The 25,255-nt window shown below is 38.5% G+C and overlaps 1 protein-coding gene across 1 annotated transcript; it reads left to right on the top strand.

Annotated features, from left to right (window-relative positions):
* The first annotated feature begins 491 nt into the window (after positions 1–491).
* LOC102234753 (paired box protein Pax-3-like) lies at positions 492–23,387 on the top strand. Its single transcript, XM_014472448.2, has 9 exons — positions 492–1,378; positions 1,880–2,115; positions 2,625–2,754; positions 2,928–3,071; positions 13,424–13,623; positions 15,568–15,733; positions 15,839–16,059; positions 21,013–21,276; positions 22,196–23,387. Exons 1-9 carry the CDS (start codon positions 1,294–1,296, stop codon positions 22,211–22,213), a joined length of 1,464 nt encoding a protein of 487 aa, XP_014327934.1. The 5' UTR covers positions 492–1,293; the 3' UTR covers positions 22,214–23,387.
* The last annotated feature ends 1,868 nt before the right edge of the window (positions 23,388–25,255 follow it).

The raw sequence follows: 25,255 nt of genomic DNA on the forward strand, positions 1-25,255 counted from the left end.
ATCACAGCACACCGTATATTACAATAATATCGATGTATAATATCTGGTTTTGTGTATTCAGTTATTTTTCACAAAAATGTGTAAATAAACAAATAAATACATAAATAAGTTAATTAATTCATTTACAAAGTTTTATACATTTCGGCTTAAACGTACTACAAGTTAGTCTATACTGGCTATTTTATGTGTAGTATTCTGGAAGATTGTCATTTTAATGTCTTTTTCATGTATTTAGAAAATGAAACATAATATTTAGACGTAAGTACACATGCAGTTCTATTAATAATCAGCATATATGAGATGTTTTTGAAAACTATATTTTTTTGTTTAAAACTCAAAAATATCATATTGCATGTTTTGTGTCAGCATACTGGTAAAACATTTGTGGAAATATATATATATATATATATATATATATATATATATATATATATATATATATATATATATATATATATATATATATATATATTAATGAGTAAAGTAGATGTATTTTTATCCTCTCAGGTACTTGTGGGATTATATTTTTCTTGTTCCTTAACAAGCATACAACTAATGTTTACTGCAGGATTGGTAGCCGGTTAACATGTGTAGAAAGAGACTAATGCGCATATGTTTGCATATCAGAGTTCAGAACTAATGATGTTTCTGCTTTGGAATGGAGTGTCCCATTTGTCAGCTGAATGTTTCACTCACCACCTGAGTTAAGTGTCAAGGCATGGGGTTGGAGGCATGCGGGATACTCCACCTTAATATATCGTCAGTGGCTGGAAGCTCACCGATATATACATGTTTGCTTTATTGGAAACATTTACTGTTTGTGAAAACTTTAAAGCAAAGACTCCCGTGACAAGCTGACCTCATGAGGTCAACTCAACCCCAACTTCAGCCTCTTCTGTCCAATCACAGAGCTCCTCCTACTTCCTAATGTCCGGGTCCTGAACCAATCATTGCGCCCAGCTCCCTCTGGGAGTCAGAGGGGATAGCGTCCACAGATAAAAATCTTTGACCATCATCCATCCTCTCAGAGCATCTTTCTTATCTTATCCTCCGAGGAACCGTCCGAAACCCGGAGTGTCGATTCCAAACTCTCCCCATTGGGATAACATTAGGCAACATCTTTGAGGCCCGGGTTCACTTTTCTTCCCCAACTGTGGCAACCTGTTACTCAGGAATCCAGACGACGGCAAAGGGTAAATGAAACAAAACTGACAAAAGGTAATTGTTGGATTTAAACAAACAAACAAACAAAAAAAGGCGCATCGCAAACAGCTTATCCAGATCGGAGGGAACATGACGGCGCTGGCAGGAGGTTTACCGAGAATGATGAGACCGACTCCTCACCAGAACTACCCGCGTGGAGGATACTCTTTGGAAGGTAAGAAGCCACCACCAGTTGCGGGTGGACATGACAAAAAAAAAAAAAAACTTGGAGCAAAAACTTTTGCAAACTTTATTAAACTCGATTTGTTGAAATATTTACTCTTATAAAATTACTATGTTAGATTAAAAAAAAAAAAAAAAGTAAACCAAAAAATTCAAAAATGAACAGCGGCACATTTTCGAGAAAAAGCAAAGATTTAAAAATATAACTCACATTTATTACGCAATTTACAAATAATTTCATTTCGAGTGTCTCTGTTTCCAAAATTCTGTGATGCATGTAGACTTTTCTTAGTAAGGCAGAAATTAAGAACAATTTTTCTAAGTAGAAATTGTCAATTTATTTATTTATTTTTTTACATTTTAAGTATGCAGTCTTGCCTGTTTTAAAATATTAACATAGATAACTTTGAAATTACCTCCAGAAATGTTGGATAAATTATGCGTTATTTGGAAACAGACAGTACCCGGCTCAATAAAAGCGCTCCCTGTCCAGTTTCCACTCCGTTAGGACAGGGTCGGGTCAACCAGCTCGGAGGAGTCTTCATAAACGGCAGACCTCTCCCCAACCACATTCGCCACAAAATCGTAGAGATGGCCCACCACGGAGTCCGGCCGTGCGTCATCTCCCGGCAGCTGAGGGTGTCCCACGGTTGCGTCTCCAAAATTCTGTGCCGGTACCAGGAGACGGGCTCGATCAGGCCGGGAGCAATCGGAGGCAGCAAACCAAAGGTATGGCGCAGATGATCGTACAGCTGTTTTTATTTTTTATTTTTATATATCCAATAGAAAGAACGTGTTCATATAAGAATTTAGTTTCCATGCTCCTGAGCTTTCTCAACTTTCTGAGATGTTCAGAAACTACCAGCAGGAGTTAAGCGCAGTCACTGCAGCTTTTTCATGAAGGTCAAAAAAGAAGTTTAGCAATTCGTTTTTCTCATGTCCTCTTTTTAATATCCCCCCCCCCCCCCAAACATAGGTTATATAAAACAGATTTATCTTTGGTGTTGTCAAAATATGTAACAACAAAGTCTGTTTAAAACTTTTTTTTTTCTCTCAAAGCAAAAGGAAAATATAGATCTACCGAGAGGTCAAGCATATTGATGGTGTGTCAAGTTCTGTGGATATTTATAAACTGTTGCTGTAAATTTCTTGTATTTTGTGACTTTTGTGTTTTCTTCCAAGCCATAGGCTGACACTTTATTTAATTAACATGACTTATCCTGGTTGTCTCCACAAAGCAAAGTGCCTGCCCAGAAGTGGACAAGAAGATCGAGGAGTACAAGAGAGAAAATCCCGGCATGTTCAGCTGGGAAATCAGGGACAAACTACTGAAAGATGGAATCTGCGACAGGAACAATGTCCCCTCAGGTATAGACCTAATAATTTATTAGCCACAAAATACATTTAGGAAAAAACTAACTAACTAACTAACAAACCCCCGCCCCCCAAAAAACAAAACAGCAACAACACAAAACGCTGACATTTTGTTTGAATTTATTGTGGGTATTTTGGGCAGTATTCATTTCGTCTCTGTTTCTCAGTGAGCGCCATCAGCCGCGTCATGCGTTCCAAATTTGGCGGAGTTGGTGAGGACGAGGAGGAGGACGATGAGATGGTGAAGAGGACGCTGGAGGAGAGCGAGCCCCGGACAAAACACAGCATCGATGGCATCCTGGGAGACAGATGTAAGTCCGACGTTTTACACTGTAATCATCCAAACCACTGAAAGCAAAACAGAAGAATGTGAAAATCTGGTTTCAACAACAACAACAACAACAACAACAACAACAACAACAACAACAACAACAACAACAACAACAACAACAACAACAGCAGCAGCAATAATAATAATAATAATAATAATAATAATAATAATAATAATAATAATAATAATAATAATATATTGTTTCTTATTTAGAGTTTTTAGACTTCTATTTAAAAGTGTAACGTTTAAAGTTTGAAGCAGTTTACGCATACACTGCCCTAAAAAAAACCCAAAAGCAAAACAAAACAAACAAAAAAAACTATACAGACGAGCTTTAAAAAAAAAAAATCAAACATTTGTTTAGCTTCTAAGCCTGAGAAAGTTTTTTTTTTCACTTAATCGGACACTTAAGGATGAACTTCATTGAACAAAGCGCAGAGTGTCCATTGAGTCTCACACCTCAGTTTGACGCGCACAAAAGCCAAACTCCGGCAAGCAGCGCAGCGTCGTTCAAAAATAAAAAAAAATAAAAAAAAATAAATAAATAAAAAGGCCAGTTTTTTTTTTTTAAATAATGAGGAGAGAAAAGAGAGAGGGGGAAGAAGATACGCTGACAAATAGGGGGTGAGAGGAGACATTATGAACTCGCAATGAGCGATGAATTATTCAGGGAGCCAGTGCACCATGATTGCACAAAGAAATGCCACTTTTGAGCCTTCTGTCAAACAGTTTGCTTTTTTTTTTTTTTTTTTTTTTGAAGAAGCCAGGCCTTCAGACAAACACCTGTTGATTTATAACCTGTTGGAGACTCAGCAGGTTTATTAAAAAGGAAACCCAGACATAAAACATGCAATATAGTTAATTATTAATTAACTTGGGCTTGAGACGACGTTGCACATATTTCCACTTTAAATACATTACTGTAGATTTGTTTAAAGTAATCAAAGAAAATTTAGTTTGACCATATCTATATAGGGGGAACACGCAGAATAGACCACAAACATATTGACTGACTTAATCGTTTTTACGTAGCCTACTTTTTTTTTTTTTAATTCTCTTTATTTTATTTTATAATTTTTATTTTGTGTGTGTTTTTTGTTTTGCGCAGTACCCTTGACGCCTCCAACAAGCGAGCACAGGGAAACTGTTCTCCTCACTAGATTAAATCCAAACCCTTTATTTCTCTGCACTTTCATCTCAGACTGAAGTCCGCCCCTTTTTCCTTTTGGCCCTGGGCGCCCACATTTAGTACGGGAGACACTTCCCACCCCTTCTATAGCCCGTAGCCGTGGCGGGACAAATCCACTGACTTGGTAAAAACTCCAATTGATTATTCTGAAGGAAAATAGAGTAATCAAAGTTAGAATGTCTAGTTTTAGTCTATGAGCATTGAGCTTAATGTCAGAAAAAAAGTTTAGTTGTGTATTTTTTTGTGTATTTAATCTTTTTAAAAAAAAATTCTTTTAGAAAAAATAAAATTACTCAGTAACATCCTAAATGCAAGCACTTTCTTTAATCCAGATCATCCCTATTTTATTGTTGTGTCTCTTTGTGGAAAGCAGTAGTTGTATTTTCTCTTTTATAGCACTTCATTAGAATGTGAAAAGGGTGATTGGGGACCCAGAGAGGGTCTTCTGGCCAAATATTGATTAAGTAGGTGTTTGCAGAGGCCATTGTTGTGGTGGGGATAGGCCTGTTGCTCTCTGCCCCTTTCTCCTCTGCTACTATTGTTGGCCTTCCATTAAGTGCTAAGATCAAAGCTGACTCATTTAGATTTATTTGTCTGGGAAAAGGAGAGCTAAGGTTTGTGGGATAAAGTACACTGTGGCATCAGAAAGTTTAGCAAATTGCAGGAACATTGTTGTTGCAGTAATGTGAACAATTATTTTGGTTTTAATGTTTGCATAATGAATGAACAGATATTCCTTCTCAGAATTTAAGGACTTATTTTCTGTTCATCCGTTTAATGAAGAATGTATTCATTTTTGTTTTATTCTCTAATTATGAATCAGTGTCAAAATCACTGCTCCTCCTGCTAGTGTTCTTGATTTAATTGATGTTATCCTCTATTTATTAGTGTTAGCACATTAGCCTTTAGCCTCATTTAACTAATTATAGTAACCAAAGTCATGAAAGACAGCCACTCTTGCAGGATCTTTTATGACAGGACGGACGGGAGGGGGGGTGAAAGACAGAAAGAAGAAGGAGGGGGAATAAAAAGAAAGCTCAGAAATACAAACAGTCAAAGGGATAACTTTTCTTTAAAAGGGAGTCCTGCAGAGCCAGAGTGAATGAGCCCAGTTCTTTCAAATGTGCCATGGTGAACGCAGTCAACATGTAATAATTGGTCTCATTGAGGTGCATTCCAACAATCTGCTGCCATTCTCCTGTCTCCATTGTGCCGGGGCAGGCAAATAGCCAGAGGGACAGGAGGAATCAAGTGCTGACAAAACATGAAAGATTTAGCTGCTTTTGTCACAGGAGCTGAGTGGGACTTTGTTTGTGTAAATAAACTGGGTCTATATAGGCTCCCTGGGATCTTGGCATGGGTTTAGGATGAGGGGTATTATTTGAAAGTGAGAAGGACTGGAGAGTTAATATCCGCACTGTAGCGTATGTCTAGTTTTGGAGCTATTGTATGTGTAAGTTTTTAGTTCAAAAACCAGGAGAGAAGAAGTATGAAAACAAAAGATTTCCACTTCTATACCACCTTCAAAGGTTTGTGGCTTAAACACTGTAAAAAAACCCAGATGAAACCCCTTAAAAAAGCACAAAGTTGTCTTTAAAGTAGCGTGGCAATATCCTTTAGCTGTAATCATCGAGGTATATGCTGAATTTTTTTTTTAGTTTATGTGACTGAAGGCCCAAACTCAGCCAGAGGAATGTCTGCTACAGCCACATTTCCTTTTTCCTCTGAGGGCTGGATAGTGCAGAAATTTATATGAGGGCTTTATTGTCCATTTTCCTGTATTAATAGTGTTTATATTGCTTGTTTATTGTGCTGGACTTCTGGGGAAAAGCAAACTGCGGTTCAGAAATCCAGTCAGATGGGTATTAGCACAAAAACGGAGAAAATTCAGCTCACTTGCATTATCGATTTGTAAAACCACTTGTTTCTGTAATTATAACCGATTATGACATGTTTTAGGGGATTTTCCTATCATCTAGACATTTATTTTGGCAAATTGTCTTTGCAAAATACCCATAGTATATGGCAAAAAAATATTCTTTAAGGGTTGCAGGTTTAGTGTTGTTATCATGCTTGAAGGCAAACATCTTTTCTGGTCTTGAGTCTTTATCAGCTTATTGAAGATTTTTCTGAAGGCCTTTTGTGTGTTTAGCTTTATCAGTCTTCTTATCATCTCTGACCAGCTTCCCTGCCCCTGTTGATGAAGAGCAATCCACAGCATAATGCTGCCACTACCATGGGTGTCACCATGGGGATGGTATATTTTTTGTCATGTGCTTTGCTAGTTTTCCTCAACTCTGAATATGTCCGCTCTGTAACCAAAAATTAAAATTTCACTTGTAGTTAGTTGTCTTGTCTACAAATCTTCCCCACCCTAGCTTTGGATCTCTGCAGCTCCTCCTGAAATTTTATGGTTTGTTGCTTGACCTTCATGGTAATGTTTTTTTCTTTTACAACACAAGTGGACTCTATATAATGATTAGTTCAAATGATTACATTGAATTTTAAACAGGACTTTCAGAGTAAAGAAGCTGAATTCTCTACGCATTCTCTACTTTTTTATTTTTATTTGTTGAAAACTGAAAAACAATAACTTTTTTCCACTTCATAATTATATGCTACGTTATATTCAAGGTTATGTCAGGTTACAAAATGTGAAAGGGAACAAATATTGAAAGCACTGACGACGAAGAGATGGCCTTCTTAAATATAAGCAGTTAGAACTTTCTTCTTCTGCGTTGGCATGATTCTCAAGACTCTCTTTCTTCAGAAAGAAAGAAAAAATCCACACTGGCTGATCTGCAACTGAATACAGACTCTATGCTTCATTAAAGCCTCTTTCTCTGTTAGCGCCCACATTGTGATCCCCCCAATATTAATTCAAAGGACAATTAATGAATGCGGGCCAACTTTGAAGTAATGGGCTGGGGTCCTGCCCCAAGCCGGCCCCTTGGTGCTGATGTACTCCTCGCATTCTCCCCAAATAACCCCAGAGACACTGCGAAGTGACTGAAAGGAGAAGTAGCAAGCAATAGAAGGTCAAGAAGAGAAGCCCCAACAGAAAAAAGAGCTCTCTATTTCCTTCAAGTATTAGCCAAGCAAAACTCTGTGATGGGGAGGATAAAGGGGTGTGAAGAGAAAAGGGTCGGGGGCATGGGGACTTTGCAAAGAGGGGCACAATGGGATGGTTAATTGAGTAAAGCCAGACAGTGTTGTCAATCACTTAACTTTGTTTAGGCTCAGGTTTTGTGGAGCTCTTTCGTCTTGAACATTGCACATTATTGACATGCCAGCAGAACCCTGTTTCTGATTGATTGATGGCATTTTTTCCCTACGTTTGGTGTGTTAGAGCTCTGCGTTTGCACCACTTGAAAATAATTTTTAAAAAAAGAACAAGAAAAAAACAGATACTCTGAGTTTATGGGGTTTAAAGTGAAAGTATGTTTTTTTTTTCTCTGAATGTTCTTGAAGTTAGTCTGAAGAGCCAGCGCGAGGCTGCTTTCACTGCAGTACTGTGTAGTTGTGTGAAAAGGTCAGGGGCCAACTTAGGGTCACTTGACTGTTACAACTATCAGGCCCCAGGAACTGGAGGTTAGGATAATGTTTAGAAAAGATCTGAGCTCAAAAACTTGTGTAAGGATTTAAAGCAATGTTCTTGTGCTGCCCTTTTAAATACCTTAAAACACCTAGATTTTTTTTAAACAAAAGCTTATTTTCTTGAAACAAGCTGCTTGGTTTGGTTGTTGTCTTTGCTAGTTAGTCTCCGTTGAACTGGAACATGCAATGGACGAGCCTTTTTAGCTTGCAACCCAGTGTGGGCTTCGCAAGTTGCTTTGTCTCCACTCGGAGGGTGGAAATGCCACCGTGAAAATGTCACCTAACTGCACCGCAGTGGAACGGAATAATAACCATCACACACTGGGCGCAAATAATAGCCACTCAGTGCCATTCGTGGCTTCTTGTCACTGCTGTGGTGTTAGACAGAGATACATCCTTCAGCTTCATATCGCCAACTCCTTCTTTGTCCGTTAAGTGCCAACCTCCTGTGCTCTTTCGCTTAATTTTGTTTTGTGTCCATCACATCATCATCTCACTCTCCTTTTATTTCTATAACACCCCCCACCCCCTCTCCCAGGCAGCTGCAGGTTCCTAGGGGCTCTTTAGCAAGTCAAGTGAGCAGCCTACTCACTCCCATTTTTTCTCTTAAACTGTTAACCCCAGCTGAGTCCATAAGCTGTCAGTTTACCATTCTTTCCCCCTCCTCACCCCCCACACCTCACCCAGTGCATCTGCTCGCTTTGGCTCTACGCGGCACGCAGCTATTTTATTCAGTGGCCCACTCGCACCACACTCCCTGTCCTGAAAGGGCCAGATCTACTTCCCTGGGCAAATAGCGAGTTCATTTGTCTCTTATGCCCTTTGTTTTGCGTTGCGAACACATGTCACCAGCTCAATTACCTTCTCTATTAAAAGCCCCAGGAGGATGGGCCAGCCAGCCCCTACTAAGACAAGGCCATAAACTGCCCCATATGTTTTGGTTTCTCTCTCCATATGTGATTCTTCATTTCTTATGCTTTATCACACTTTCCATTTCTTTTATTTACATTTTTGAACCACAGATGGGAATTTCTCTGCACACATGAGCAAAGATGTTGCTGCGCGTAGCTTTGCATGTCTACTTATGTTAGTGTCTCCTAAAGCATAAGAGAGGGTGGGAGAAGGGTGGATGTCTGCCAAGATGAGCCTGAGCAGTAAACAAGGTCAGCCTTTATCCTAACGGCAGGAATCCTTTCTGGTTTTTTTTTTTTTTTTTTTTGTGGGGGGGGGATTTTTTATTTGCATCTTAGAAGCACTCCTCCTACTGGTGAAGCTAATAAAACTGGAAGTTCACCAGAGTCACATCATTTTTATCTGTTTTTTTTTCAGTCAAGAAACCTTTTCGATTTAATTCACAGTCAAAGGAGCATTTTGCAGTCACTTGTTAAACTCAGTTCTACTTTCTAAATATATTTCCTTTTTTGTTGGTTAATTAACATTAATTACTGTTCATGTCTTATTAAATTTCTTAGCAGGTCTACACTTGGAGGAATTTACTTTTTTATAAGTTGTCATAGTCAAACTTTGTTTTTCTTGCTTTGTTTATTTCAAAAGAAAGATATTTATTTATTTGAATTATTTATTACTTATTAGAAGTAATAAATAAGTAATCTTATTATTTATTAGATACACATTCACTTAATCACAAATGTCAATCAACCACTCACTCAAACTTTATTTGTACTACTTTTCGTACAGACAGGTGTAACCCACTAGAAATGGTCAAACTAAATAAACAAACAAAATATCAAAAAATGAACAAATGTAATTTGTTATTTGTTATATTGAGGAAACATTATCATGTAGTGAAGAAACATGATGAAAATCTAATAAGAAAAATTCGGAACTATCAAATGTAAATGTAGGAACAAAACAATCAGAAAAATATAAATAATTGTAAATGCAATATAATCAAAAAGAATTGGACAAAATGTGGTGCAAATTTAAAATGTGAAAAACCCATATAAAATAATGAAATATCAATATATTCTAAATAACTAAATTTCAACTAAATTCCTCTAAGTAAGTTGATTTTTAGTTTGCTGTTGAAATAATTAACACTCTCCACTACTATTATATTTTCAGTAAAGTTTTATATATAAGTGTCATATATGGAAAAGAACCCCTCACTGATACTAATAGACAACCTTTTCCACAAGACCTGAACAGGAGAGCATGAGTGATAAAAGCAAATACTTTCCCCTGACATGAAGAGGTCATTGCCAGAACCTGAAGTTGCTCTGAAACTTTCTGCCTTTGAAAGACTGTCCAAAATCTTCAACTTTGCCCTGACCGAGCTGACGAAAGCTATGCGCCATTAATGAATACCTAAAATATGGTCAAAAATGTATCAACTGTCCTTTGGTTATAAGGTGATATAAAAGAAATAACTATGTGTTATCTGGGTTGCTGTGGAAATAAATGTTACTTCTTTTACGTTAATTAGTGGCATCATATAAAGATAAAAATAGTTCAGCTTAAAATTGAGTCTTGTGTTAATCCAGAGTTTAAGTTGCAGCATTCCGACAAATAACATTCTAAATGAGATACGAGTTAAACCATGTATGGAGATGAATTACCAACCAATGTAAAATGAAATATTCCTATTCTTTGGGTTACTGTATTCCAAGTATTAGCTGCTGTGTCAGAGAAAGCTGACTGTCCAAAGGTACTTATGCTGTGTGGGAACTTAAACATTCCCTCTTGGTACAGACAGGGACAGGCCCCTTGTTTCTTTATCTGTTGCATAGAATTTCGTTTAGGAATTTAAGTAACAACGCCGATACTTTCCCTTTATATGCCCAGTATTATCTCCTGTCATTGTTGTGTGGAATGTGTGGGAACAAGTCTGCTCCAGCATCACCTTGGCTTAAATCATTCCAAGACAGACTTAGAACAGTGTTTGACAGTGCCTTAGATGCGGATGTATAGCAACGGGTGAATCCAGGAAGAGACGAGTGATGTGAATGGCTGAGGTGAAAAAGACAGGTCCTATTTTTTTTTTTAACAATCACTGCCTCCCCCTCATTCGCCATAGCTGTGCACCCTCCTCCCTCAACCCCAGCATCTTCTTCAGGTGCTTTCAGCTTTCCTTCTCCTCTCCATGTCAACCCCTTTGACTTCCCATCCCCCAGCTTTGTGCCCCTCGGGCCGTGGAAGGAGGGAATATAGGGGTGCTCCCCTGCTGTGCCCCTCCACAGCCCCAATAGCCCTTCTCTGGACCCTTTTGTGCCCCCTTTTTTCTCCTCCTACTCCTCATTCCCCTACTCCAGCCCCCAACTTACCCTTCAACCCCCCCAGGTCCCCTGCTGTGCAGGTGACAGGCCCCTGAATGAGGGCCCGGGCGTCCCTGATGGCTCCTACAGATGGAGCGTGGTAATCGGTCCAATAGAGCCCTGCCACAGGCTTTTCCCCACTGGGATACAAAGGCCTGGCCACATCACTCCCCAAAAATAAAGGGAAAAAGTGGGTGAAGAAGAAGACAGAAAAAGACAAAAGAGCAAGCAGAGGATGACAAAAGCATCACTGTCATTTGCCATTACAGAAGAGTCAAAGACGGAGAGTTGCCTCTAGAGTTACAAATAAAAACAGGAAGGGAAAAAGAGGAAATGGTAAAAATAAATAGGGCTTTGAGGGTAACCCTATAGTAAACAGAGAGAGCAAATAGATAACTGCTGCCTTCAAAGTTTTCTAAGCTTTCCTTCACTAAACAGCATGAAAGTATGTTTTCTAAATGACAAAAATTGGCTACATAAAGCAGCTTGCTTGAGTCTGTGTGTTACCTTAGCGCCTCAATGTGGCTTAGATCTAATAATGAGCTTGTCTCAGAGTCAGGATCGCTTTTTCTTTTTTCTTTTTTTTTTTTTTTTGCCAGCAGGCCTTTGAGTAACAGCATTTCCAGAGGCCAAATCTGTGTGTAATGCCTGGTCAGACACACACTGGCAACCAGTGCAAAGACTTCCTGCCTTCCTTGCAGAGGCTCCAGAGCCAAGGGGAGATCACTGTCCCCCTTTCCCAGCCCCCCCTTTAATGTCTGACTTGGCACTTGTTTAATTAAAGCCTATAAATCTAGAGGAATAAGAAAGAGTCTGAGACAGACCAGCCTTTCCCTTGCAGCCTTCCCTATGCATGCACCTGTCTTTTTGCTTTTGAGCATTTTATTTCTTCAGTTTATTGGATCAAAAATGTGGAGGGATCCCTCATGTTGATTTTCTCATTGGGGTTGATTTAGGAGTGGATTGCAGCTCAGGATCCACTGAGTGACAACTAGCAATCCAGACTCAGCAGTTGCATGTTTTTGATGGCGAAAATGATTGGAATGTAAAAAACTGAAGGATAAGATTGCTGGTGATAGTCAACAAAAAGGCAATCATGCAAATTTTTTAGGGCTTTATAGTTTTTTTTTTTAAATAAATGTGAACCTCCGCACAAATTCAGAAATATCAATTTCTGATATTGTATCCAAAGTTCACTGTTCCTCTTCTTCTGCACCTCCCCCTGTTAGCTCAGTCAGTTTCTCTTGTTCTGAACGAGCAGATTAAGAAGCACCTGCAACGGGCTGCCTTTCCTGTGCTGCCGAATATCAGCCTAAAGCACAGCATGGCTAAGACTAGAAGAGACACAGTGTCCCAGGCGACTGATGCCCCAGAGGGATCTTGTCCTCTTTAATCCATGTTCAAGCAGGCTTTTGCTTTTGATCCCCCGGGAACTACTGAGGAGTTTAAGAAATCAGGAGAACACAATCTAGAGTGGCTCTGTGCTGTGGAGCAGCTGGTATGCTGTGTGAAACTATTAAATTTACATCAGTAGAAGTAGTCACAGTCAAAGTCGAAAACCAAAATCTATGAAACATCAGTTCTGAAGGATGAATTATTTTATATCAAGTGAGCAATCTGTATCACAAATTGAAAGAAAGAGATTTTGTATATTCCTTATAGTTATGATTTTTTAACCAGTTTACCAGGCTTGAAATGATTTCATTTTACATATGAATACAGCATTTATTTATATCACAATAAGATATACTCCCAAATACGTTATTTAAGCAAATCAAACACAAAACATTTTAACATTTAAGCAACACTACTTCTCTAAATTAATTTAACAGGGAAAAAAAAATCCAAATGTGATTATTTCAACTGATAAAGGGACAGTCAATAAGGAAAATAAATTTGTTTTTTAAACTCAGAGAAAAACTAACTAGCTTTGTTGATGCTATGCTACATCAGTCTTAAATTTGTCATTGTTTTTAAAATTTTTAAAACAAACTCTTGCTGTTGAATAAAAAGAAAGTTTCGAATTCATAAGGTTAGTCATAACTCTGTGTTGCTAAATCAGCAATATATGGTTATATATTGCAAACTGACAGATATTCTTCATTAGACAATATATCTTTTGAGTTGAGCAGTTCAAGATCACAAAAACTTTAAGGGCCACAATACCAGCAGCATGGAAATAAGTGTTTTATCAAACTGCAATGGCTCAGCCTGTGTGTGCATGTTGTTGTTATTATAAATTGCTTGAAAACATATTTTTTTCAATTCCAGCGAGCCACTCAGATGAGGCTTCAGACGTGGACTCTGAGCCAGGCCTGCCGTTAAAGAGGAAGCAGCGCCGCAGTCGGACGACCTTCACAGCAGAGCAGCTGGAGGAACTGGAGAGGGCCTTTGAACGTACGCACTACCCAGACATCTACACGCGAGAGGAGCTGGCTCAGAGGGCCAAACTGACAGAAGCTCGAGTTCAGGTTAGAAAAACGAGCATGCATGCAAGTCTAAATCTTGACAGCACAGTGATCCGTCACTCCCTCCGAGACATGTGGGTGTTAAGTTGTTTTGGGATGTTGCTACACATTCTTTACAACCATTAGCCATGTGTTCCATCCCCAAAACAAACCCAGACCTCCCCTGTGGCTCCACATGGAGACACTCACAGCCGCCTATATACAAAGACATGTTTCTATTTTTGTCAACATTTTGCCAAAAGGGGGCTATGTATGTAAAATTCTGCAAATAGATTCTCGATTTAGATAGCTTCTCAATATAGCTTTTAATAGCCATAACAGCCCTCTGGCAATGTATGAACTCTGTGACGTTAAGTAGCTCACAAAGATGTGGTTTCACTGCGCTCTACAGATGTTAAGATCGCTATCAGCATAGGTCCCTGCAAAGGGACAGAGAGTCCTTGCACAGATACATTTTCAGTGACCCGGAATAAAGTACAATTACAGTTCCAACTGTCCCAACTACAAAAACGTGATTTTTAAAAAATAATAGACTAACATACAGCAATGCAATATTGTGAACTGGAAGGAAATGGATAGATTTTCTATGTAACATGTTTTTACTAATAAAAATTGGCAAAGTGTGGCATGCATGTGTATTCAACCTTTTGAGTAAATACTTTTGCTGCAAGGGGGCTTGGTTCTACCATATTGTGGCTTCTAGAGACACGTTTTTGCTGCTCTTCTTTGCAAAGTAACTAAAGTTCATAAAGTCTGGAGTAAGAATGTCTATGTAACAGCAGATTTTAAGTTTCTTATCTAATTTAGGACTGAACTTTGACTGGCTCAGTCTAACAATTATTTTATGCTTTGATCTTAATCGTTCTGTTGTAGCTCTGGCTGTATATTCAGGATAATGAAACTCCACTGCAGCCTTAAGCTTTTTGCAGCCTCTTACCGGTTTCTATTATTTCTATGCATTTAACTTCATGCATAATCCAATAAACTTTCACTAGCTTCCCTGCTTCTACTTAAAGAAAGTCTCCCCACAGCCTGATGCTGCTACCAACATGTTTCATGGTGGGGATGGTGTGTGAAGGGTGATGCGTGTGATAGTTTTGAGCTAAAATGTTTAACTTTTGCACCATTCGACTAGAGTACCTTCTTCCACATTGGTGTTGTGTCCCATATATGCATTATGGCAAACCAGGCCTTTTCACAGAAGATGTTTTTCGTGGCACTCTTCCACCTAGGCCAGATTTGTAGACTGCGTGACAAATATAGTTTCCCTGTCAACAGATCCTTTCATCTGACAAATGGAGCTCTCACAGAGTTACTGTGGGGGTCTTGGTTGCTTCTCTGATTAAGGATTTCCTTACCCGTCACTACAATTTTAGATGGTTGGTTAAACAATGCTTCATGTCATGGTCAGTGCTTAGAATATTATTTTATTACCTAACTCTGGTTTAAACTTCTCCACAATTTAATTCCTGACCCATCTGCAGTCAGGAATGGGTCTGCAGTCAGACAACATGGCTGTTGTTTGTTCAATAATGTCCTCTAACAAACCACTAAGTTCTTTACAGATCAGCTCAATTTGTATCCAATTACACACTGGTGGATTGTAATAATAATAATTATTAGATGCCTTCTGAAGGCTGCTGGTTGCTCTTGATTTTATCAGATTAATAGGGGGCTGACCGCAAATGTCTGTAAAACCATTTAAGATTTTTTTTGAAAACCACGTATCCTTTTTCTATCACTTTCCAACTCGGTGTTATTTGTTGTTTCTGTCATATAAAATACAAATTAATCACAACAAAGTAACTTACTGTTGTAAGACTGAAAGTTCATGGAGAATATTTTTTCAAGGCACTAAACTTAAAAAGAAAAAAATCTACTTACCACGTTGGTGACGATTTTCTAACAAAGAAATTTCTTTCATGTTCAATTGTATTTTTCTTTCAGGTGTGGTTCAGCAACAGAAGAGCTCGATGGAGGAAACAAGCAGGAGCTAATCAGCTAATGGCTTTTAATCACCTCATACCAGGTGGTTTCCCTCCGTCAGCCATGCCAGGCCTGCAGCCTTATCAGCTGTCAGACAGTCCCTACCCTCCAACCTCTATAGCCCAAGGTGGGCCTAGTTAAACACACATTTGTCTTAATGCTTAGACTGTTGCAAGTCTATGAATAAGTAACATGCCAGCAGCGTAATGACTTCCTGTTTTATTCTCATCAGCCTCTGAACAGCTAAGTACAGTCCATCGGCCTCAGCCTCTGCCGCCCACCTCCGTGCACCAGAGCGCGCTCAGCTCATCCGCAGCTTCCCAAGACGGAGGCTCAGGATACTGCCTTTCCTCTGGAAGGCACAACTTCTCAGGATACTCGGACAGCTTTGTGCCCCCGACAGGACATGGCAACACTGTTAATCCCAGCATCAGCAACGCCATCTCTCCACAGGTCAGTGACGTCAAATATAATTGAATTAAAATAATAATTTGTCACATCATTATTTGGCAAAACACAATATAGTAGTTCTCTTGGATGTTTTGGTGTGAACTTAAAAAAAATAATCATTGAATATTTTTTAAAGACATAAAGAAAGTAAGTACTAGAATATACGGGACAATCTTAACACCAGCTGAGCGTTTTAACAATTTGCATCACAAATTGTCTGATGGTTTGCCTGATGGCAGCATTTAAATGCTTTGTACCTGTAGAGACTTTGAATCCTAGATCCTGATCAAAGGGTTGGGACACTAGAATATCCTTCCTAGCTCCTCTCACGATCCTCTCCAGGGGCCTCTGGTCTGCCATGTTCCAGCTGGAGTCTCATGCTGAGCTGGAGTCTGTGAACATGCCCTCAACCGCAACTCTGTCAAGTCTTAAGCCCCTTCTGGATCATTCTTTAGTTACAAGATCTACGGGAATCTTTATGGTTTGCAATAAAGGGGAAATCCAACATAGAATGGGAGGTTGACGCTGACTATGGCATCAAGAGGTGGTTAAACACCTGTGACCATTATCAACAATAAGGGATAATACAAGATTACGTTACAACCATTCAAAGTAAAAGTTTTAAAGAATACACTGAATCTGGTGCATATTGTTCATGATGGTGCACAACAATGTTTCTTGTATTTAAAGCCTTAAATTCATTTTTACCATTTGCATGAGGACTTTGACACAGTGCTCAACTTGAATATATATGTCACTCATGCCTCTTTGGTTCCGAAATCCTAATTGCATGCTTTGAAAACACACAGCCTCAGCAGACCTAGTTGTGTGACGTGAAAGGATAACGTGATGTGGGGATTTGTGGCTTTTTGTTTATTGCAGAGCTTTTACCTGGAAGATATAATAGTCCATGGATCCTCCTCTAATGTGTACATATAGGTTTGCTCACGTACATATGTTTCTGTGGAGCAAGCTCTCCACAATCTGGTAATTCTCACACATCACCGCATATTTAGCATGTCAGTAAGCAGAAGGCTTCATGAAGTGTACCATATGGTAAAAATAATAAAGCACCCAAACTTCTCTGCATGACCTATGCAGGAGGTGTCACTGTCGCTACAATGATAAATCCTTGTCAGGATGAGGAACTCTGTAGCTGTTCATTTTTTTGTTTATCTCGACAAATAGTTTGATGAATTTAAAATGTGGCAAACGTCCATCACCGGAGAGGCGGTAAGGCAGCAGACATGGGGAAGGATGTATGGATGTCAGACGATGACACAAATCAAAACTGAAAAGACAATTATGGTTGATTACACAGTCATCAGTGTCTATCAGTGGCACCCTATGAGTCCAAGAGATGGACTAACAGGCGGAAAACGAGCTTTTAGCTGGCACAAAGGGTGGCCAGCCCTTGTGCTTTGCATGTTGGGTACTAATTCCCATGAGAGAGGATCTCCATATCCTGTTATGCACAGATAAAAAAAAATGGGGAAAAAAATGGGAGGCAGGTTTGTTGCTTTTCGTTATTGATGCCTCTGAAAGCCTCTTTTGAAGCTGAAAGTATAATTAACTTCTTTCATGCGTAAGTTCCAGTTATATTTTTTTTCCCTTTAATGTCTTACCGCATAAGCTGGTAAAATATTGCCTGTTTTTAATGAAAACCGAGGATTAAAATGACACAAAACTAAATGCAAATGCAAACTTGTGTAAACTGGCAGTCTTAATAAACTTTAAACTGAACTTCTGATAATGATTTTATCGAAGCAGAGCTGGTCTGCAAGGTGGATGCTTTCTCCTGTCAGTGGTTGTGGTAGGAGTTCAAATACTTACAGGGTCAAAGAGTGACATCAGCTCCAGTAAAAGGCCAAAGGTGCTCAGTCTCTGTGCATGGTTTCAGCATTAACCTTTCCAGGCAGCTTGCATAGAATGGAAATCTCATCTGTCAAATTGCACCACTTTCCTTTAAGGTTTTTCTCAGTCTGGGAATGCAATCAAGTAGCGTTCCAGTGTCCTAATTGATTGGAATGAAGTAATCTAGCTACTCGTAACAAAGTGTGTAATTTATGCAAATGAATCACTTTGTTGGCTAATTTGTTTTAATTTGTGTATTTATTGCAGCTGTTTGAATGTATATTGCAAATCAGTTTTCTCTATTTCGTATGATGATTTAATTAATTTTCAGATTTTAACTTAATAAGAGAGAGGAAATGAAAAATACATTCATTGACATTGATAGTCAAGGACCTCTTTGCACTTGGAAAAAGTTTACAACTTCGGTTTTTCTGAGATTGCCTCAGCTTTAAGGATTTATATACCCAATCCTTGGAGAAATTACATCTCTTGTGTTATCTGAACTCCAGATTTGTCTCTAATAGCTGCCTATTATTCTGTATACATGAGCGGATTCCACTAACTCCAGATATGGTCACAGCATCGCACAGTCCTGCTTTAGAGAAGGTTTGCTTTAGATCGGAGATATTCTCATCTGAGCAGTTAGTTCTGCAAACTGAGCAAACAGACAGAGTGATGGCTTTCTCCATCTCTGGCGTCGCAGCTCTGATCTGGTGCATACCTTAGCAATCCTTTCTCACCAAGGTAGCAAGCAGCCAGGATTTGCACCCCCTGGGACCTAATCCCCGGAACAACCTCAAAACAGACAGACCATCGGGGAACTGCTGCTGTTTCAGTTGCTCAAACTCTGGACACATGCATGCACACAACAGGACACTATTAGTACCTTAAATCATCTTAGATATCAATTGACATTGCCTAGTCCAAAAATAAAAGTATCGAAGTTTGGAAAATGATGAGTTTGAAACCTTGTTATTTATTGATTATTAATCTGCAGGCCAAAAAATATATGTCTAATATTTCTTTCATATTAGATAAATTAAGTTCTATGGGGTATATTTTATTTTTACTTGTAAAGCACATGCATTAAAGCCAAACAAGTTAACCTTTGTCTGTGGACATGTACATTTTCCGATCAACTGGAAGTGAGATGGGAAAGATCATGTTTTCTCATCATTTGTTATCATCTGCCCAGCAAAGGCCACTTGGATTTTAGTTTTGGCCTTTGCTGCGTTTTCTCCAACATGGACTTTTTCACAACTTTGCTTCTCACGCAAAGCCTTATGCAGCTGTTCACGATGGATCACTGATACCCCAGCAGACTTGACATCGGAACAAAAAAACAACATCCCACATGGGCATATGCACATACTATATGCACATACACAGGCTATCTGCTGAGGCATGACTCCACATAAAGGTAACTTTGACATAAAAACACACCTTACTTCTGCTTCTCATGTAACCTTTGGTCTCCTTTATGAGGACATGGTCATTTTCAAAAAAGAGGCAAAAACGTAATGTGATACAAGCATTTTTTATGTATGCATACAAAGGAGAATTGCTTTCTGTAAGTTCAGGTTGCAAGATATCACCTCAGGCAGTTTATTAAATTCTTATGGCAGCTTTGGGACAAATTTAGAGTGGATCTTTTTTTATTTTCTTTCAATTTTAAGATATACAGCAACATACAGTAAGTATTCAGTCCCTTTTTATCAAGTCACAACAACAGATTTTAGTGAGGAAAATGACAGATGGTTTGAAGATATTTCAGAGAAAAACAATCGCAACATGTCACAGGCATTTCTATTCAATCCCACAGTCGATATAATTTCATTATTTTCAAAATAGATGAAGCTCATTCAAAATGAACAGCACTTCTCAAGTCTTGCTACAGATTATCAGTTAGATTTAGGTTCGGACTGACTAGCCTATTTTAATATTTGTTTATGTTTTAATCTAACTCTTTCCATTATAACTCAGGTTGTAAATTTAATGCCATTGTCCAGCTGGAAAGTGAACCTTTACCCCATGTCTCAACGTCTCTGGAGCTGCTAAAGTCCAGCTTTATCAGTTCAGTTGAAAGAAAGTATTCCCACAGCATGATGCTGCCACCACCATGTATAAATGTTGTGGTGATGTAATCGGGTTGGTGTGCAAACGTGGTTACAAACTTCAGCTTTTTTTTAGCTAAATGTTTAATTTTAGTGACATCTAACTTGAACAGATATTAGTGATGTATAGCAATGTTTAAGCTTGACTTTTTATGGATTTATGGGCTTATTTAAATGATGTGGTCCTCTTTGCTACTTTTCATGAAAGGAAGAATTACAGAGTGCATAACAAATAGTTGCCCTGGGAGCTCTGCATACCCTAATTAGTACTCTGCTTTTCGAAAGCTGTCAGTTTAGGTGGATGGCTGTGTCTGACTAGTTTTGCAGTTGCGTGATACTCTTTTTTTTTTGGTCCTAAATTGATGTTCAATGCTTGTGATGTTTTATAAACTAACTTCTGAACAATCTAACACCTGACCTGTCTGCTTGGTTCCTTGGTCTTCATGGCTCACAACATTTCTGAGTGCTTTGTAGAAAACCTGGACTTATACTGAAAGCAAATGATTTGTGCTGATGTGTCACATGAAATACAGTGAGGTTTGGGGTTGTAATGTGACAAAATGTTGAAAAGTTCAATGGGTTTGAATATTTGTGCAAGGTACTGTATGCAACTGTTCTTTTATATACTTCATGACAGAACATTGGTGAGGAAAAAGATGCAACTGGTGTTAGAATCAATTCATCAAGTCAATCAAGTTTATTTGTATAGCACATTTCAGCAACAAAGCAGTTCAAAGTGCTTTACATCATAAAAAAAGGAAAGAATAAAGAGAATATGTCTGAAGAGAGCTGCTAATGCTAACAGTGAAGAAAAAACAACGTGTGTCTAACTACCAAGATATGAAATATCAACACATTCTTGGAAACTGAACTAAAATGAACAGCTTTGTTTGTATGTCATGGTGAATACTAGAAAACCTCAACGATGTCACTTTCAGTTAAATTGAGATGCGTTCTAATGATTGGGTCTCTCTGTGTCTCGTTGTAGGTGATGGGCTTGCTGAACCCGAGTGGAGTGCCGCATCAGTCCCAGAGTGACTTTGCCCTCTCCCCTCTCACAGGAGGCCTTGAGCCTAACGGAGCCATTTCTGCTAGCTGTCATGGCTCTCAGCGCTTGGAGGCCCTTCCAAGCCTGAGCAGCATGCCCACCCTACCAAGTACACAGTCTTACTGCCCACCTTCTTACACCTCCCCAGCCTACGCTGTCGACCACCACCCTAGCTACCAGTATGGACAGTACGGACAGAGCAAGGTAGTGCACCTTTGTTTTTATTGTAGAAACAATTTCATTCATACTGGTTGTTATTGTGAGGACACATCATTCTGCAATGCCATCTGTTGGCTGTTGATTTAGCCAGAATTTTCAAACTCGCAGTTAATTGCAAAGACTCCTCTGATTAGGGAGCGTCTCAAATCTCCATGTGCTGCACTGGAATTACATTGGGGTTTGGGGATCGCTAGTGGCCGGGTTACTTCAGTTTATATTATCATCATTATGGTGGCCCAGTCGCTGTCTCAGTACACTCGTTTTTACTAACTGTTCTTTCATGACCCTGTGTGATGAGCTTGCCCATCAAATCCACAGAGCAGCTCACCTAGCCATGTAATGACCTCTGTGTAACAAGGATAGCTGCCCAAATAAAAGAAGCCACATTCCCAAAGTATGTTTGACAGGAGGGAGGGGGGATTGTGTGTGTTAGAGGCCTGATGTGAGGTACACCACCACATGTTGACCGGCCCGTCAGTGCCAACATCTTGATGTCATTAATTTAGTCAGGGACCTGGGAGAAAACCACATGTTTCGGGCGGGGGTGGAGGGCTTGTTCTAGTGAAATGTGTACGCGTCTGTACGTGAGCACAGGTATGTATGTATGTATGAAGGCATGGTGAGAGGGCTCTTTAGCAGGGGGGCGATTACAGCCCCTGGCAGCCGAGGATTAGAACCATGTGTCCCTATGGAGGTCAGATTTGGAATTGTTATTGATCAGTAAAGCAGTGCCAGAGATCCAGGCTAAAACCTGGTCAAGCCCACTATCTTCTGGATTGTTTTCTGGCCTTTTTACCAGAGAAAATGTGTCATTCTCACCTGCTGTAAAATGCATTTAAACTTTTTGATTACATGGAAATACATTGCTGAAAAGCTTTTTTCTGCTGTTTTCTCTCCTTAATAGGTGCCTTTCATTATATGAAGCCCCAACATGGCCTATGCAGGAAGCTCATATGGATACGCTGGCATTCCTACCCGGAGAGAGACGCCACCCACTGCCTTTGCCAACTTCTCCAGCCCTAGGGACAGCAAGACCAGCAGCGTGGGAGGCGACAGGGTTTATTTGGTTTGACTTCAGCAAGAAGCAGAGACACTTTGGATGGTTGTGTAGTGATGGAAATGAAGAAATTTCACTGTAATAATTAAAGACTGTAGGCAATGCCCCACCCCCACAACCTCATGCCCACCATGCCAAGCTGAAAGGACCAAGACATTTTTTTTCTATTTTTTTCTGAAAAAAATAGGGAGTGGAACTTTGTGTATGAACTAAATGTTCAAGACTTCGTATTTGGATCTTACAGTAAGGCGGAGATATTATGTGGACTTTTCCAGCCCCAGGTGCCTCTGTGGTCTTTTGTGGTTGAAGGTTAGACAGCATGGTGATAGCGTGCTCAGCTGTAATACTGATCTCAGAATGTCTTCATGACAAAGTCTTACTGTATATTGACGAGACTCATGCATATGTAGTTTGACATAAACATGTGGCTGCGTTTGGAAATCCAGCAAGAAAGCATGAACTGAAGCTAAGTGGTGTCAGTGCAACCCAAAGAAAGTGCAATACATTCATACCTCATGTGCTGTAAATGAACACGGATCGAGGATCTCCAGTTATATCCTTGATTAGCTATCTCTTTTTTGGTGTTATAAAATTTTGGGTGAGTGCATTTATCAGTCAGGGGAACTTATCAAGCAATGCATAGAAGTCAGTGTAGTCATACAGTCTTTTGCCAAAAAATATATTAAAAGACTTTACCAGTGAGTACAATATTCATCTTGACTGTTCATTTTTGTTGTCGCTTTGCATGTTTTAGTTGTTTTCAGGATCTCATCAATTTGTAGGTGCCCTCCTTATTTATTAAATGTTGCTCAATTGTGTTTTTTGTTTTTAAAGGAATTTTTCTACAACTGCTCCACTGTGCTTAAGTCTTACATACGGTTCCTTATTCCCTTTCTTTTGTATGATTTTTTAAATTTATAACTGTGTGATTTTTGTTTTTTGTTGTTGTTGTAAGACGTTTTGTGTAAAGCATAGCACTATTTCTATTTATAATAAACAACGTGCAAAATACAGAAGTTTTATATTTGGAATATTTTCATTTGCTTGTGGGACTATATAAAAAAATATATAGTTAATTTCTAAAATTTCTGTAAAATTAATTTTTATGGTGCTGTCCAATTGACAATAAACATCCATTGAAAAAAGTTATATTATAAAAGCGTTATAATACAAAGGAACTAAAAAGTTTATGTTCCTGATAAATCACCAGGATTTCACAAAGCACAAGAAGTAAAAGTTAGACCATACATTAAATTATCACATTTTAAATAAGTATGGCTTGAATAAATCACCTTTATGAATTCTTTTTTCAGAAATAATGTGACATGTGTCTCAAAATTCACTTAGAAAACAATCACATCCTTAAAAGTGATAGCAAAGAAACAAAACTGTAATTTTATTTGTGCTCTTCTCACTTTTGTACAATTTTGCTTTAAAGGTTTGAACGTTTGTGCAGGGCGGGTAAGTGCAGCATTTTTATTTTTACTTTTATTTTACTTATAATTTCTCAGTTAAATTGTACAAGCTGTGTGGCATATCAGAACTGAAAAAGACTTGAAAGCATTTTTCATGCTATTCTGTTAAGTCACTAAACCGGTCTTTTTATTTTTAAAAAATGAATGAAATGATGTGAAAAATAGTGGAAATGTACAGCTTAAGAAATGTAGATGAACCAAAAATATTATATTTTATCCATAATGTGAGATTTTTTGTACATTATTTAAAGAACATTTGTCAAATAATATTATGTAGATACATATTTTGTAAAAACATGTTTCATGTGTTGTTTGTCTGTTTTACTTCCTTCAGTTCAGAAATGTTTTGTATTTGTCATTAATGGGTTTACATAAATTACAGATAAACATAATTTGACTGGAACTGACCAATTCATAGCACAATTAATACCCCAAGAAAAGATATTGTGCGATAGAAGTTTATTTATATTCTTCGTCAAGTATTAATATTTTCAAACTGCAAACATTACATTTTTATCAAATGTGCACCTATTTACTTATTTATTTTACTCAAACATGCAAGATACTTCATAACAAGTGCATAGAACATTTAATATAGCTTTTTATTGTATTTTTTTAAAGTATTGACAGTTCTTTTGTCTATTAAAAAAATCTACTCGTAAAATATTAAACAAAATATGTATATGAAAAATAAGTGTTGGCATTACAGCAAATAAAAATTGCCAAAAAATAATTTAACGGCTTTATGATATATTATACACCTATAGTTTTCATGGTAAAATGTCTAGAAGTTGTTTTATTTTTGCCCGAATTTGCCTCAGGTTAGCCACATGCAATTTTAAAAATTTTATTATTTGTTTCATTTTAATTAAAGTAGAAAAGACAAGCTAAATAAAAGAAGAAAAAAAAAACAGCCAGACTCAGAGGGACCCCTGTTGGATTTCCCGTCATATTTTGTAAGGTTCTATGTGTCTTGGAGGTACTTTGGTCTTGTGATTTTCTGTCTCACTCACACTCTCCAGCACTAAATCATAAATATATCCTCTTTCATAAACACTCCTTTCGAACAAATTCCCGCTCCCCGGTGGCTCCTTCACACCCCGTAATGACTAAAGCAGAGCGGCTGTAAATTATATAAGGTCGACGGCCCTCAGACACACTGGGACATCAGTCACTGACATGGCTGCACAGAGCTCAGACGGCTTTGGGCTCCAACCGCCAAACAGAGATGAAAAACACTGCTCACCCAGTGGGTAGAGTCCCCAGAAGGTTAAACAAATCGCAAGAGCATTTTTATCATTCCCCGCTGTTTTTTCTCTCGCTTTCCCTCTGAGTTTCAGGAATCAGGTGTGCAGCTGTCGGTGTCATTTATCATACAGCCCTAAAACATTTATTTAAAATGTGTTTAAATATTTTTGTGTTTGTTATGTTC

The sequence above is a fragment of the Xiphophorus maculatus genome, chromosome 6 (assembly GCF_002775205.1).
Source record: "Xiphophorus maculatus strain JP 163 A chromosome 6, X_maculatus-5.0-male, whole genome shotgun sequence".
NCBI classification, from domain to species: domain Eukaryota; kingdom Metazoa; phylum Chordata; class Actinopteri; order Cyprinodontiformes; family Poeciliidae; genus Xiphophorus; species Xiphophorus maculatus.